The sequence below is a fragment of the Bos javanicus genome, chromosome 2 (assembly GCF_032452875.1).
Source record: "Bos javanicus breed banteng chromosome 2, ARS-OSU_banteng_1.0, whole genome shotgun sequence".
NCBI lineage: Eukaryota > Metazoa > Chordata > Mammalia > Artiodactyla > Bovidae > Bos > Bos javanicus.
The window spans coordinates 92235587-92248046 of record NC_083869.1 but is presented as its reverse complement, the minus strand read 5'-3'; the positions used below and the strand labels follow the sequence as shown (position 1 = coordinate 92248046).

Below are 12460 nucleotides of genomic sequence, written 5' to 3'. Positions count from 1 at the left end.
TAGGATAATGCTCTCTTGAACTCTGGTGATGAGTTTTAAAATCTGGATAATAAGACTTTGTTTTTGTTTTGCTACCATATCTGTTCACTTCTTGTTGCTACTCCTAGATTATCAGTACTCTAAAATATAGATACTATACTTAATCACATTGACCACCATGTCTAAAGGGTTCAGTCTTTCCAACAGAGGTTCAAACCTGTTCACTGCTGCTAACTATGATTTTTATAACATTATCATTGATATTAGTAGACTAAGGTTTTAACAGTAAAATCAAAATCTTTGTATTAGATGATTTCTTTAGATCTTCAAACATTTCAAAAGATAAAATCATTTGCATCTTCTTTTAGGGGCAGCTATTAAGAAAAAGCTCTGAAAAAAAGTTCACCTGAGAATTGCACTATGGTTCAGAAGTTTATTTGCAAACTGATTCTTTTAATATCTGAACTATTTCATTTCTTCAGTGTCAGATTGTCTTGTTAGAACCCGTTCTGCCAGGACTCTTTATGAGCAGTCATATTATGCTTGTTTGAAAGTCTTTTGGCAAAAACACTTTAAAAACCCACACAGTGCAGAGGGTGCAAGACAGATCAGCAATTTGACTTAACTCTCCTTAACTCAGACTTTTAACCACAAACCTCCACAAAGATCTGAGTGATAGAAAGATAAGAACTCCTGAGTATGCAATTATTGATAGGCTTATTAAAAATATTTTCTGTAATCCAATAACGATAATCTTTAGCTTAGCATAGCACACAAATGTGACATAAGATGCAAAGTGCTAAAAATGGCAATGTTTATGTTAAGGTTTTGTTACGTTTGGGCTTTTACTAAGAAATTCTAGCATTTATAAAATATGCTTTCTACCACTTTTTTTAAACTACCACTTTTTTTAAACCACTCATAAGAACACTGTCATTTCTTATACACCTACCAGCTAAAACTTTTAGAATCCTGATTAGCAGATTTTTATATATGCATTATTTCTGCTGCTGCTGCTGCTGCTAAGTCGCTTCAGTAGTGTCCAACTCTGTGCGACCCCGTAGACGGCAGCCCAACAGACTCCTCCGTCCCTGGGATTCTCCAGGCAAGAGTACTGGAGTGGGTTGCCATTTCCTTCTCCAATGCATGAAAATGAAAAGTGAAAGTGAAGTCGCTTAGTCGTGTCTGACTCTTAGCGACCCCATGGACTTCAGCCCACCAGGCTCCTCCGTCCTTGGGATTCTCCAGGCAAGAGTACTGGAGTGGGTGCCATTGCCTTCTCCAGAAAAACAGCTGCTGCTGCTGCTGCTGCTGCTAAGTCGCTTCAGTCGTGTCCGACTCTGTGTGACCCCATAGACAGCAGCCCACCGGGCTCTCCCATCCCTGGGATTCTCCAGGCAAGAACACCGGAGTGGGTTGCCATTTCCTTCTCCCATGCATGAAAGTGAAAATTGAAAGTGAAGTCGCTCAGTCATGTCCGACCCTCAGCAACCCCGTGGACTGCAGCCTTCCAGGCTCCTCCGTCCTTGGGATTCTCCAGGCAAGAGTACTGGAGTGGGTGCCATTGCCTTCTCCAATATTTACCTTATTATTCAAAGGCATCCATAATCTAAAGTAGAGATTTAAATCAGTAGCAAGGGTAGGCAAAATAAGCCCAATCCAAAGTCTTAACATTTGAAGAAAAGGAAGTAAAAAAATTTAAGAAAAAAAGGAGAAAGTTAAAAAGCCAAAAGTGTGTGTATATGTGTGTGCGCGCGCGCGTGCATACTGACACAAGCATAGATTGTGTGAATTGCTTTTTTCTCCAAGGAACTCTGTAGAGGAGGTAAAATAACCTTTGGTGTTCCAAAATGTGTAATGCTTTTAAATGAAAGATTGGTTTTCTTCTAGTAAAAACTGATAGGAAAATCCCAGAGATGTTATAAACTTTGTCGTGATATTTACAAGTAATTAAAATAAACTCTACTCTCTACTCAGTAACCTTTATCTCCAGCCCACCGTTCCCTTGGCTTAGTTCCTTCTTTCCGGCTTCCTTTCAACATCTTTCTCAGGATGTGCCTGACACATCAAGAGTAACATTTCCAGACTGAACTCAGCATTCACTCACCAAACCCAAACAAGTCCTGTCCTTTAAGGAGTTAGGACCTCAGTCTTCTCAGGTCTCCCTCTCTCTGATCTGCCTCTCTGACTGTCCTGATCCTATTAGTCACCAAGTCCAGTTGCTCTCAAATTCAGTTGCTCTTCTGTATTCCTATCACCAATCCAGAACTATTTCACAACTTCCCTCATGTGTAGAAGCATCTTCTTGACTGGCATTCTCAACAGCCTCACTCGCTCCAAATCTAGCCTCTATGCCTGCTTCCAAAATTGTGTTACTAAAAAGCATGCTACTCCCCAGGTTAAAAATATCCATTACCTTGTTGCTTATGAGGTTAAAAAAACCAATTTTCTTGGCATGATACAAAACCCTTTCATGATATTAAGGACCATATAGCTTCAAGCTGCACTGTACATTTTGGCCATTCCTTTAACTTGGTTACCTCTATCCCCATAGACTAGAATAGCCTATTACCACTTTATTTGCTTAGAAATCCTTGTTCATCCTTTAAGAACAAGTTTAAACTGGTCTCAGAGACCCCTAGACAAAGATTCCCATCTCTATGCTCTCAATTAATCTTTGTTTACATTGATATGTTTATAATATGTATAAGCTTAGATCATAATTATTTTTGTCTATCTTCCTCATTTAACCAATAGCTTTACAAGTATAAAGATTGTATCATGGTCACTTAAATAATCCCAGGACCTGGAGTATATTAGATACTCAATAATAATGAATGAATGAGCAGATGGATATGAAAAATGAGCATGATTGGTAAGTGTCCTTCATTAGGGTGAGGAGGTGATCAAGGAAAAGAGAGCAAAAGATCCTATTTACTAGATAATGGAAAACACTTATTTCCAAGTCCAAAGGCAAAGGCTCAGACTGAATGACTCCCAACCAGTTCTCTGAAGCCCAGTGGTTCTGGAGTTATACAAATATCTAAGCCTTCCAAAGCTTCCAAATGACAATAATAATAATTGCAACTTATAAGCATTGCATGTTTCTCATGTATTAAGGTTTTAGATACATTACATTCAATATATCATTTGATGTTTATAACAGTATTTGACATCAGATTTTCTATATTTATCCCTATTTTACAGATGAGGAAACTGAGGCTTGAATAATGGGCCCAAAATGAGGTAGAGCCATGATTTGAACCTAGACAATCTGAAACCAGAGTCACCCTTCCTAAAGAGCCCCTTAGTCCAATAATCTAGCCCAACTCCCTAATTTTATAGAAATTGAAGCACAGAAGCTAAAGAGACTTGCTGAGAAAAAGGAAGAAAAAGAAGTTCTTAACATTAACCTAGATTTAGAAGTTATTTTCAAGTATTTCTTTTTCTTCAAGATGTATTAGGTATATAATTGTTCCAAATACTTAAAGTGGTGTTTATGTTGGTGCCAAGGGGACATTTCATGCACAGATGGGCTCGATAAAGGACAGAAATGGTATGGACTTAACAGAGGCAGAAGATATTAAGAACAGATAGCAAGAATACACAGAAGAACTGTACAAAAAAGATCTTCATGACCAAGATAATCACGATGGTGTGATCACTGATCTAGAGCCGCACATCCTAGAATGTGAAGTCAAGTGGGCCTTAGGAAGCATGACTGAACAAAGCTAGTGGAGGTGATGGAATTTCAGTTCAGCTATTTCAAATCGTGGAAGATGATGCTGGGAAAGTGCTGCACTCAATATGCCAGCAAATTTGGAAAACTCAGCAGTGGCCACAGGACTGGAAAAGGTCAGTTTTCATTCCAGTCCCAAAGAAAGGCAATGCCAAAGAATGCTCAAACTACTGCACAATTGCACTCATCTCACACGCTAGTAAAGTAATGCTCAATATTCTCCAAGCCAGGCTTCAGCAATACGTGAACCATGAACTTCCAGATGTTCAAGCTGGTTTTAGGAAAGGCAGAGGAACCAGAGATCAAATTGCCAACATCTGCTGAATCTTTGAAAAAGCAAGAGAGTTCCAGCAAAACATCTATTTCTGCTTTATTGACTATGCCAAAGCCTTTGACTGTGTGGATCACAAGAAACTGTGGAAAATTCTGAAAGAGATGGGAATACCAGACCACCTGACCTGCCTCTTGAGAAATCTGTATGCAGGTCCGGAAGCAACAGTTAGAACTGGACATGGAACAACAGACTGGTTCCAAATAGAAAAAGGAGTACGTCAAGGCTGTATATTGTCACCCTGCTTATTTAACTGCTATGCAGAATATATCATGAGAAACGCTGGGCTGGAAGAAGCACAAGCTGGAATCAGGATTGCCAGGAGAAATATCAATAACCTCAGATATGCAGATGACACCACCCTTATGGCAGAAAGTGAAGAGGAACTAAAAAGCCTCTTGATGAAAGTGAAAGAGGAGAGTGAAAACGTTGGCTTAAAGCTCAACATTCAGAAAAGTAACATTCATGGCATCTGGTCCCATCACTTCATGGGAAATAGATGGGGAAACAGTGGAAACAGTGTCAGACTTTATTTTTGGGGCTCCAAAATCACCACAGATGGTGATTGCAGCCATGAAATTAAAAGATGCTTACTCCTTGGAAGGAAAGTTATGACCAACCTAGATAGCATATTCAAAAGCAGAGACATTACTTTGCCAACAAAGGTCCGTCTATGGTTTTTCCAGTGGTCATGTATGGATGTGAGAGTTGGACTGTGAAGAAAGCTGAGTGCCAAAGAATTGATGCTTTTGAACTGTGGTGTTGGAGAAAACTCTTGAGAGTCCCTTGGACAGCAAGGAGATCCAACCAGTCCATCCTAAAGGAGATCAGTCCTGGGTGTTCATTGGATGGACTGATGCTAAAGCTGAAACCTCCAGTACTTTGGCCACCTCATGCAAAGAGTTGACTCATTGGAAAAGACTCTGATGCTGGGAGGGATCGGGGGCAGGAGGAGAAGGGAACGACAGAGGATGAGATGGCTGGATGGCATCACCAACTCGATGCACATGAGTTTGGGTGAACTCTGGGAGTTGGTGATGGACAGGGAGGCCTGTCGTGCTGTGATTCATGGGGTCGCAAAGAATCGGACACGACCGAGCGACTGAACTGAACTGATGTTGGTGCCACGTATGTTTTATATGATTGAAAAGGTTATTATACACCAAAAAATACATAAAATTATTTATTGTATATGAAATTACATTGTGTTTAATACACTCATTTCCCTAGACAGCCTTAAACCATTGTGTGTTGAGCTGCCTTGTGTACTTGAACCTGCAACAAAGTCTGGGTCCTTGCTCTAATGAGGTCTAAATTCTTGATAAGTATTGTAAATAACTTGCCTGTAGAAAAGTAAACAGATATATTCACATCTATAAGAAACTCTCATAGTTAAATAAGTGCAAACAGGAACTCCAAGAAGATTTTGCTTCAGTCCTAAATAGTACAAAATGAACAAAGCTTGAATTTGAGAATGGTAGGCTGCAGTCCATGGGGTCACGAAGAGTCGAAGAGTCGGACACGACTGAGCAACTTCACTTTCACTTTTCACTTTCATGCATTGGAGAAGGAAATGGCAACCCACTCCAGTGTTCTTGCCTGGAGAATCCCAGGGATGGTGGAGCCTGGTGGGCTGCTGTCTATGGGGTCGCACAGAGTCCGACACAACTGAAGCGACTTAGCAGCAGCGGAGGTTTATTTCTGTTTCTTGTTGTTTTTTATGAATGAATTTTTTTGGCTCTAAGTCATAGGAGAGTATAATTGCTGGCTGTAAAAACTTGGATGTCTTACACTTGAAGAGGTTCCTTCTAAGTGATCGTCTGTTGCTTGTTGGAAGTGCCATGTCTATGGCAGTACACTCAGACAAACAAAAGACACTATCAGAACTAGTGGCTGACTGACTCAAAATTCTTGAGTCCATTACTTTCCTTAAAGACAACCTGATTCTTCTTGGCTTTTCTTCATGCAAAGTAGATCCAGACATCAGTATGTCTGCAAGAGTCAGAGGAGGTTCATATCCCGATTTCTGCCTCTCTCTAAACTTGCCTGTCTGTTTCAATCAACCATACAGGCCAGACTAATGGGAAAAATCACTTGTTGACTAACAGCTCTCATTTGTGTTACATATTTTTTGCATACTTAAGTTACAAACTCCAAAGTGTAATTTTGAATTTTCCTTAAACGGTGTTGAATGCCATATTCTTATTTTACTTAAAATGACCAAAATGTGTCATTTAATAGACTCAATTTATTAGAATAGAAGTAGCACAGAGATGCCATTTATGGAGTAAACGTGGCTTTTTATTCAGGCATTGAAGACAGCAAATGATGTGTGCTGCTGCTGCTGCTAAGTCGCTTCAGTCGTGTCCAACTCTGTGTGACCCCATAGACGGCAGCCCACCAGGCTCCCCCGTCCCTGGGATTTTCCAGGCAAGAGTACTGGAGTGGGGTGCCATTGCCTTCTCCGAAATGATGTGTAAGTGTATGTGTATATACATGTGTGTATATGTATATGTACGTGTATACATATGTTTATATATATACTGAGCTTTGAAATTTTATCTTTTGCATCTTTTATGTATAAAAGTCACGCTGTTAGGATAGGGAGTCAGCATAAGCTATGGGTTTTGTTCAGTTTACAACTGTGAATACTGAGGCCAATTTTTTTGTCAAGCAAGTCTATGGATACTACAGTGAGCAAAGCTTAGATGAGAACTGAAATCCTCCCTACACACTCGCATTTTGTTTCTACTAAGAAATTGGAATATTCTGCAAGCAATTTAAAAACCAAAATATTCCATTTCATCTGAGGAAGTTGTTAATACCAATTGCAAGTTATGAAAGTCATTTTGTTCACTAATTATGAAACAACAAGGATCTCAAGACCTTCATGAAAATAATAAGCATTTCTAGAAAGAAGGAAAAAAAGACAAAGATATGACTAAACAACCACGGGAAGAAAAAAATATCCCAAAAGTTTAAAATAAAGAACTGAAATCTTCAGTTTGAAAAGACTCACTCAGTCTCAAACAATGTTAATGAAAACACTCACAGAATTAGGCATATCCTAGTGGAATTCCTGATTCCAATAAGTCGCTCAGTCGTGTTCAACTCTTTGTGACCCCATGGACTGTAGCCTATCAGGCTCCTCCGTCCATGGGATTTTCCAGGCAAGAGTGCTGGAGTGGATTGCCATTTCCTTCTCCAGGGGACCTTCCCAACCCAGGAATCGAACCCGGGTCTCCCGCATTGCAGGCAGACACTTTACCGTCTGAGCCATCGGGGAAGCAACGAGACTCCAGAGAAATTTTTTTAAGCTACTTGCAAAGTAATGAGAGTCATAGTAGCATGGAACTATTTACCCACAACCCTAGAAGCCAGCAGACAGTGAATGAATATCCACAGATTTTAAGAGAAAAGAGGACAGATCAGGAATCTTATTCCCAGGAAAGATATTAGTTATTCATCAGAGTAAAAGGAAGACATCTTTACCCATGCTGGAATTCAGAGACTTCAAGGTATCTGAAGAAAATAATAGAAGTCTTCTGAACATTGGATAAGAACAGGGATGACAAGGCAGGAGCAGATGGCAAGACTGATGCTGCCATTGAAAAGAGGTGATGTGAGTATAAGGAGAGAATCCTTCAATCAGAGGAGAATTTCTGTTAGAGAAAACTTAGCAATGATCTGCAACTACAAGTTTTCATTTATTTCAACAAAACCCACGTATGGGGTGTGCATGCTAAATCACTTAAGTCATGTCTGACTCTTTGTGAGCCTATGGACTGTAGCCTGCCAGGCTTCTCTGTCCATGGGATTCTCCAGGCAAGAATATTGGAGTGGGTTGCCATGTCCTCCTCCAGGGGAACCTTACTGGTCCAGGGATCGAACTCAAGTCTCCTGTGTCTCCTGCACTTTCAGGCGGATTCTTTACCACTAATGCCACCTGGGAAGCCCCATGTAAGGGGCAAGGGTGCACTAAACAGAAAATATAAGAGTGAAAAGAGAACATCGTGAAGTTCCCATGTCACTGCAGGGGGTGGGGGATAAACATGTCAAGCAAGCCTATTGTCATTATTGATTTTATTATGATTTTATCATTTCATTATTAAATTATGATTTATTATTTACAATAATAAATAGATATTCAATTAAGATGCTCTGAATATGACAGTGACTTAGTCAACCAAGAAGTGTAGCAGACCTTTCAAATTACAGAGGGAAGATTTCCTCTGTAGTCTGTAAAAGAAACTTCCTCATTTCAACAAAAATAAAAGAAAATACCACAACCAAGGAAAATCAAAATAAACATAATGTTGAAGGAGTAAAATCAATATAGGGCTTGCTTGGTGGCTCAGCAGTAAAGAATCTGCCTGCAATGCAGGAGACACAGTAGACTCAGGTTTGATCCCTGGGTTGGAATGATCCCCTGGAGAAGGAGATGGTAACCCACTCCAGTATCTTGCCTGGCAAATCCCATGGACCGAGGAGCCTGGCAGGCTACAGTCCATGGGATCGGAGAGAGTTGGACACAACTGAACAACTGAGCACAAACACACTAAATCAACATAGAGTTATTGTACTGAGTGAGAAAATGGCGTGAATTCAACTACTGAAAGAAAAATGGACAATTTGGATTTTTTAAATGTAGCACAAACACTGGAAGGAGGAGGCTCAAAGGTTGCCTCAACTCCTCCCCTGAACACTGGGGAGGAGCAGATGCTGGAGACACCAAAGAGATGGTTTTTCTCTCAGATGATGGAGTTGAGGAACCACTGCTTCAATGCCTAGGTGACAAAATCAAGGCTCAAAATGAGCCTGAGGGTTCCCCTTCCAGCTTCCACCCAGAACACACCATGAGACATGCACATTTATTAAACACCACCTGATCTTGCCCATTCACACTTCACTGCTTTCAAAGTGGTCTTTCCAAAACCAGAATTCATCAGATCACCCACATGGTCTCCATTGCCCATAAGTTCTGGAAAGAACGTCTTCCAAATGTAGACAGAAGGTCCCACTTTTCCCAAATGCTTCTACAACAAAGAACCTCCTATTGTTCCAGAATCATTAAAAGAAGATGATTTTGTTAAATTTTACATTGAGATCAATAGAAGACTGAGAATCACCAAGATTTCTTTCCCTCTTAACTCACCAACCAAATAACAAAACTGGTAATTTCTCTTATTTGAGATTCATGTTATTTCTCCACTACTTCAACATGGTACAGAAAGATAGTGGATATTGGAATCAGATGTATTTGAATTCTAATCTTGGTTCTGCCACTAAATACTAGGTAACCAAACACTTAGCCTTTCCTGAGATTCTTCAAACATTATCTAAGAATGCCTACCTCTTCGTGGGATGAGAAAGCCTACCTAGTTGGGAGGATTAAAAATATGCCAAAGGAAGGGAGCTGCAAGAACTTAGTTGACTGCAGTTTTGGTCTTTATTTTGCATTTAGAGTCTTTAAAACAGTAGTTGCTGAATAAATGGATTGTGATGATACTTTGGATATGATGACCTAAATGGGAAGGAAATCCAAAAAAAAAAAAAGAGAGAGAGAGGATATATGCATACATGTAGCTGATTCATTTTGCTGTGCAGCAGAAACTAACACAACATTGTAAAGCGACTATACTCCAACAAGAATTAACTGCAAGAAAGGCATAGTGATTGCCTTAAATTAGGAGCATAGATGCTCAAGTTCATTTAATAAGGAATGCCTTACCAATGATAAATCCCTGAACCAGCTGAATCAATTATATAAATTAAAGGAGCAAAACACAGCTAGAAAAAAAAATTGTTAAGCAGTTTACTATCTCCATCTAGCCATTCATGCTCCAATTTTGCCACCAAATAGGAAAACAGCTTGTCGTGTGGCATGGTTTTCTGTGTGATGAGAGGGAATGTTGATTTTATTCCATCAAAATTTAAGATATATATCATTCCAGAAGTACAATGTATTAATCAGCTTAGTCTGACAACTGGAAATAATTCCACCTAGGCTGGATTGATCCTTCCACAGTGGTAACACCACTGTTAATTTGAATCTCCTGAGCATAATATCACCACAAGTACCCAGTCGGGTTTGGCGTACTGGGACACTTTCTAACAGTACAGACAACCCCTTCAATGACTTGAACCAAAGTTCTTGGGAGAAAATCCACAATCCTTCATGTGGCACATAAGGTCTGAATAGTCTAGCTTCTGCTTTCCCTTCCAGCCTCATCTTGCACCATTGCCAACTCTTTCCCTCTCTGTCCTCAGGCACATCCATCTTCTTCCTGCTTTCTGACTTACTTCATTCCTTCCTGACACAGGACCTTTGCACTTACTCTTCTCATGATATGAAATGTCCATGATATGAACGTCCCACCATTCTCCCCATTTATTCTTATTTATCCTGCAAATCTCAGCTCAAGGACCACTTAAAAGACTTGAATGAACCCCACCCCCCACCTGCACCTCCATATCCACCCAGTCTACACAAGTTTTTTTTTGTTACATCCCCTGATGGAACTGAGTTCTGTCTGTTATTGTCATTTCATTCACAAAATTATCTGATTTGCCTCTCTCCAGCCTTTCAGTTAGTTTCATGAGAGCAGGGACTAACCTGGTTTTGCTCATCATTACACACACAGAGGCCAGCACACTACTGCCTACATGGCAAGTTCTTGGTGCTGAATGAATGAACGGCTGAGTGAATGAATGAATGAATATCGATCCCCGTGCTATTCCCTGTTGCTTGTGCAGCTAAAGGATTTCACTGGCTGTAGAAAAGGTATTGTGGTCCCAAACTACCCTTGGGACCTATAAATAATTCCTCATTCCTCTTAAGAGCTTTGGAGCCACCTTGAGCCACCACAAGCTCAAATATTTGATCAATACACTTTTTTTTTTCTTTGAAGATAAAAATAAAGTCTGCTTTTGGTACCACTGCAAAACATTTCTAAATAAAAGTATACCAACCAAAATTCTGCCTGCACTTTTAGTGTTAGTAAAACTTCCCAAAGTAATATAATTTCACTTTGTTTTTTCCCAACCTTGGGAACATGGCCCAGACTTAAAGATAAAAAGAAAATAATTGAAAACATACCCAATAAGAAGTAGAAGAAACACATATTAATTTCATCGTTGGTAGCATTATTTAAAATATTCAAATAGAGTCTGATATACACCATATAAGAGAAAGAATTGAGGACTTCAGAATGTTTTTTTTTTTTTTAGTGTCTTCAGAGGCTAAGGACTGTTACATTGTCCACTGATCCTTGGCCTTTCACAAGGACCTTGACGTTAGTGCTAAAAAATCCCTGTGGCAGCCAGGGCATTTCTGACAAGACCACCCAGATAAGATTAAAATAAAACTCCTTCTTTTCAAAGCCCTTCCATTTTATTTTCTCCCAGCCAAATGCCAGGCCTACTTAATTTTCATTCTGTTGACACAAGTCATTTTGCCTTTCATCTTCCTCTGAGAACAGTAAGCCACTCTTCTATTTTATCCACTAAAAGTTAACTTCAAGCAGGTAATTTAAAATTTTAATGATCTGATGAGACATTTTTCATCTTAAAACAGTGACATAAATGCTGTTAGCCATGGGCTTGGGCTTTTCTGTAATTGTTCTTACTTTCTAAAAAACAAACAAAAACTTTCTATTTGGTGCCTAACTTCTCCACCTTTGATTTTTCTTAATGTTCACTTGAATTATAACTTAATAATGCATATTCAATAAGTCACTTACCTGCTAGAATTTCAACTTGGATGCAGAAGAGAAAGAAATACCAGAGGTCTGACTTCATGTTTGCCAGAAGCAAATGCAGTTTTCTCCTTCAGTGTTTAAGCCTGACAGTGAATTCACGTCCTTAACTGTTTTCTATTTGCTGGAAAGGAAGTGGGTTTGGTGGGGGTTGATGTCGTGTCACACTTACCATCAAGGCAAGGAGGTGTCTCTGAAGTGATGTCAATGTCAGTGGCATTATTGCTCATGGAGGTTAAGTTTAATTCATGGATTATTATAATTTGTTATATTTATGTATTTGGCTGCACAGGATCTTAGTTGCAGCACATAGGATCTGATTCCCTGACCAGGGATTGAACCTGGGTACCTCCTATATTAGCAGCATGGCTTCTTAGCCACTGGACTACCAGAGAAGCCCCTTACTCCATGGATTATTGATGATTTGGAAGACAAAGGAAAACTTTGCCCTCATTTCAATTCCAAGAAAACAAATGAAAGAGACAACGCCTGCTATTTTCAGAACCACCCTATTCCCTCTGAATGAATAGTTGTTGGGTATAGCATGACCTAAAATTAACCATATGATAAATAGCATGTATTTTGATGCATTTCTATCTTATGCTATTTGCTCCAGAGATAGAAAACCTTTGAAGTAGGACAAGAAATACATAA

At 39.6% G+C, this 12460-nt stretch overlaps 1 protein-coding gene across 1 annotated transcript in view; it reads right to left on the bottom strand.

Moving 5' to 3' along the window:
* The window catches only part of ICOS (inducible T cell costimulator), a 29415-nt gene extending 17435 nt beyond the window's left edge, over positions 1–11980 (bottom strand). The window contains exon 1 of the mRNA XM_061382228.1: positions 11792–11980. Coding sequence (XP_061238212.1) covers positions 11792–11849 — 58 coding nt within the window. The 5' untranslated portion in view covers positions 11850–11980. The remainder of the gene's footprint in view (positions 1–11791) is intronic.
* Between the last annotated feature and the right edge of the window lie 480 nt (positions 11981–12460).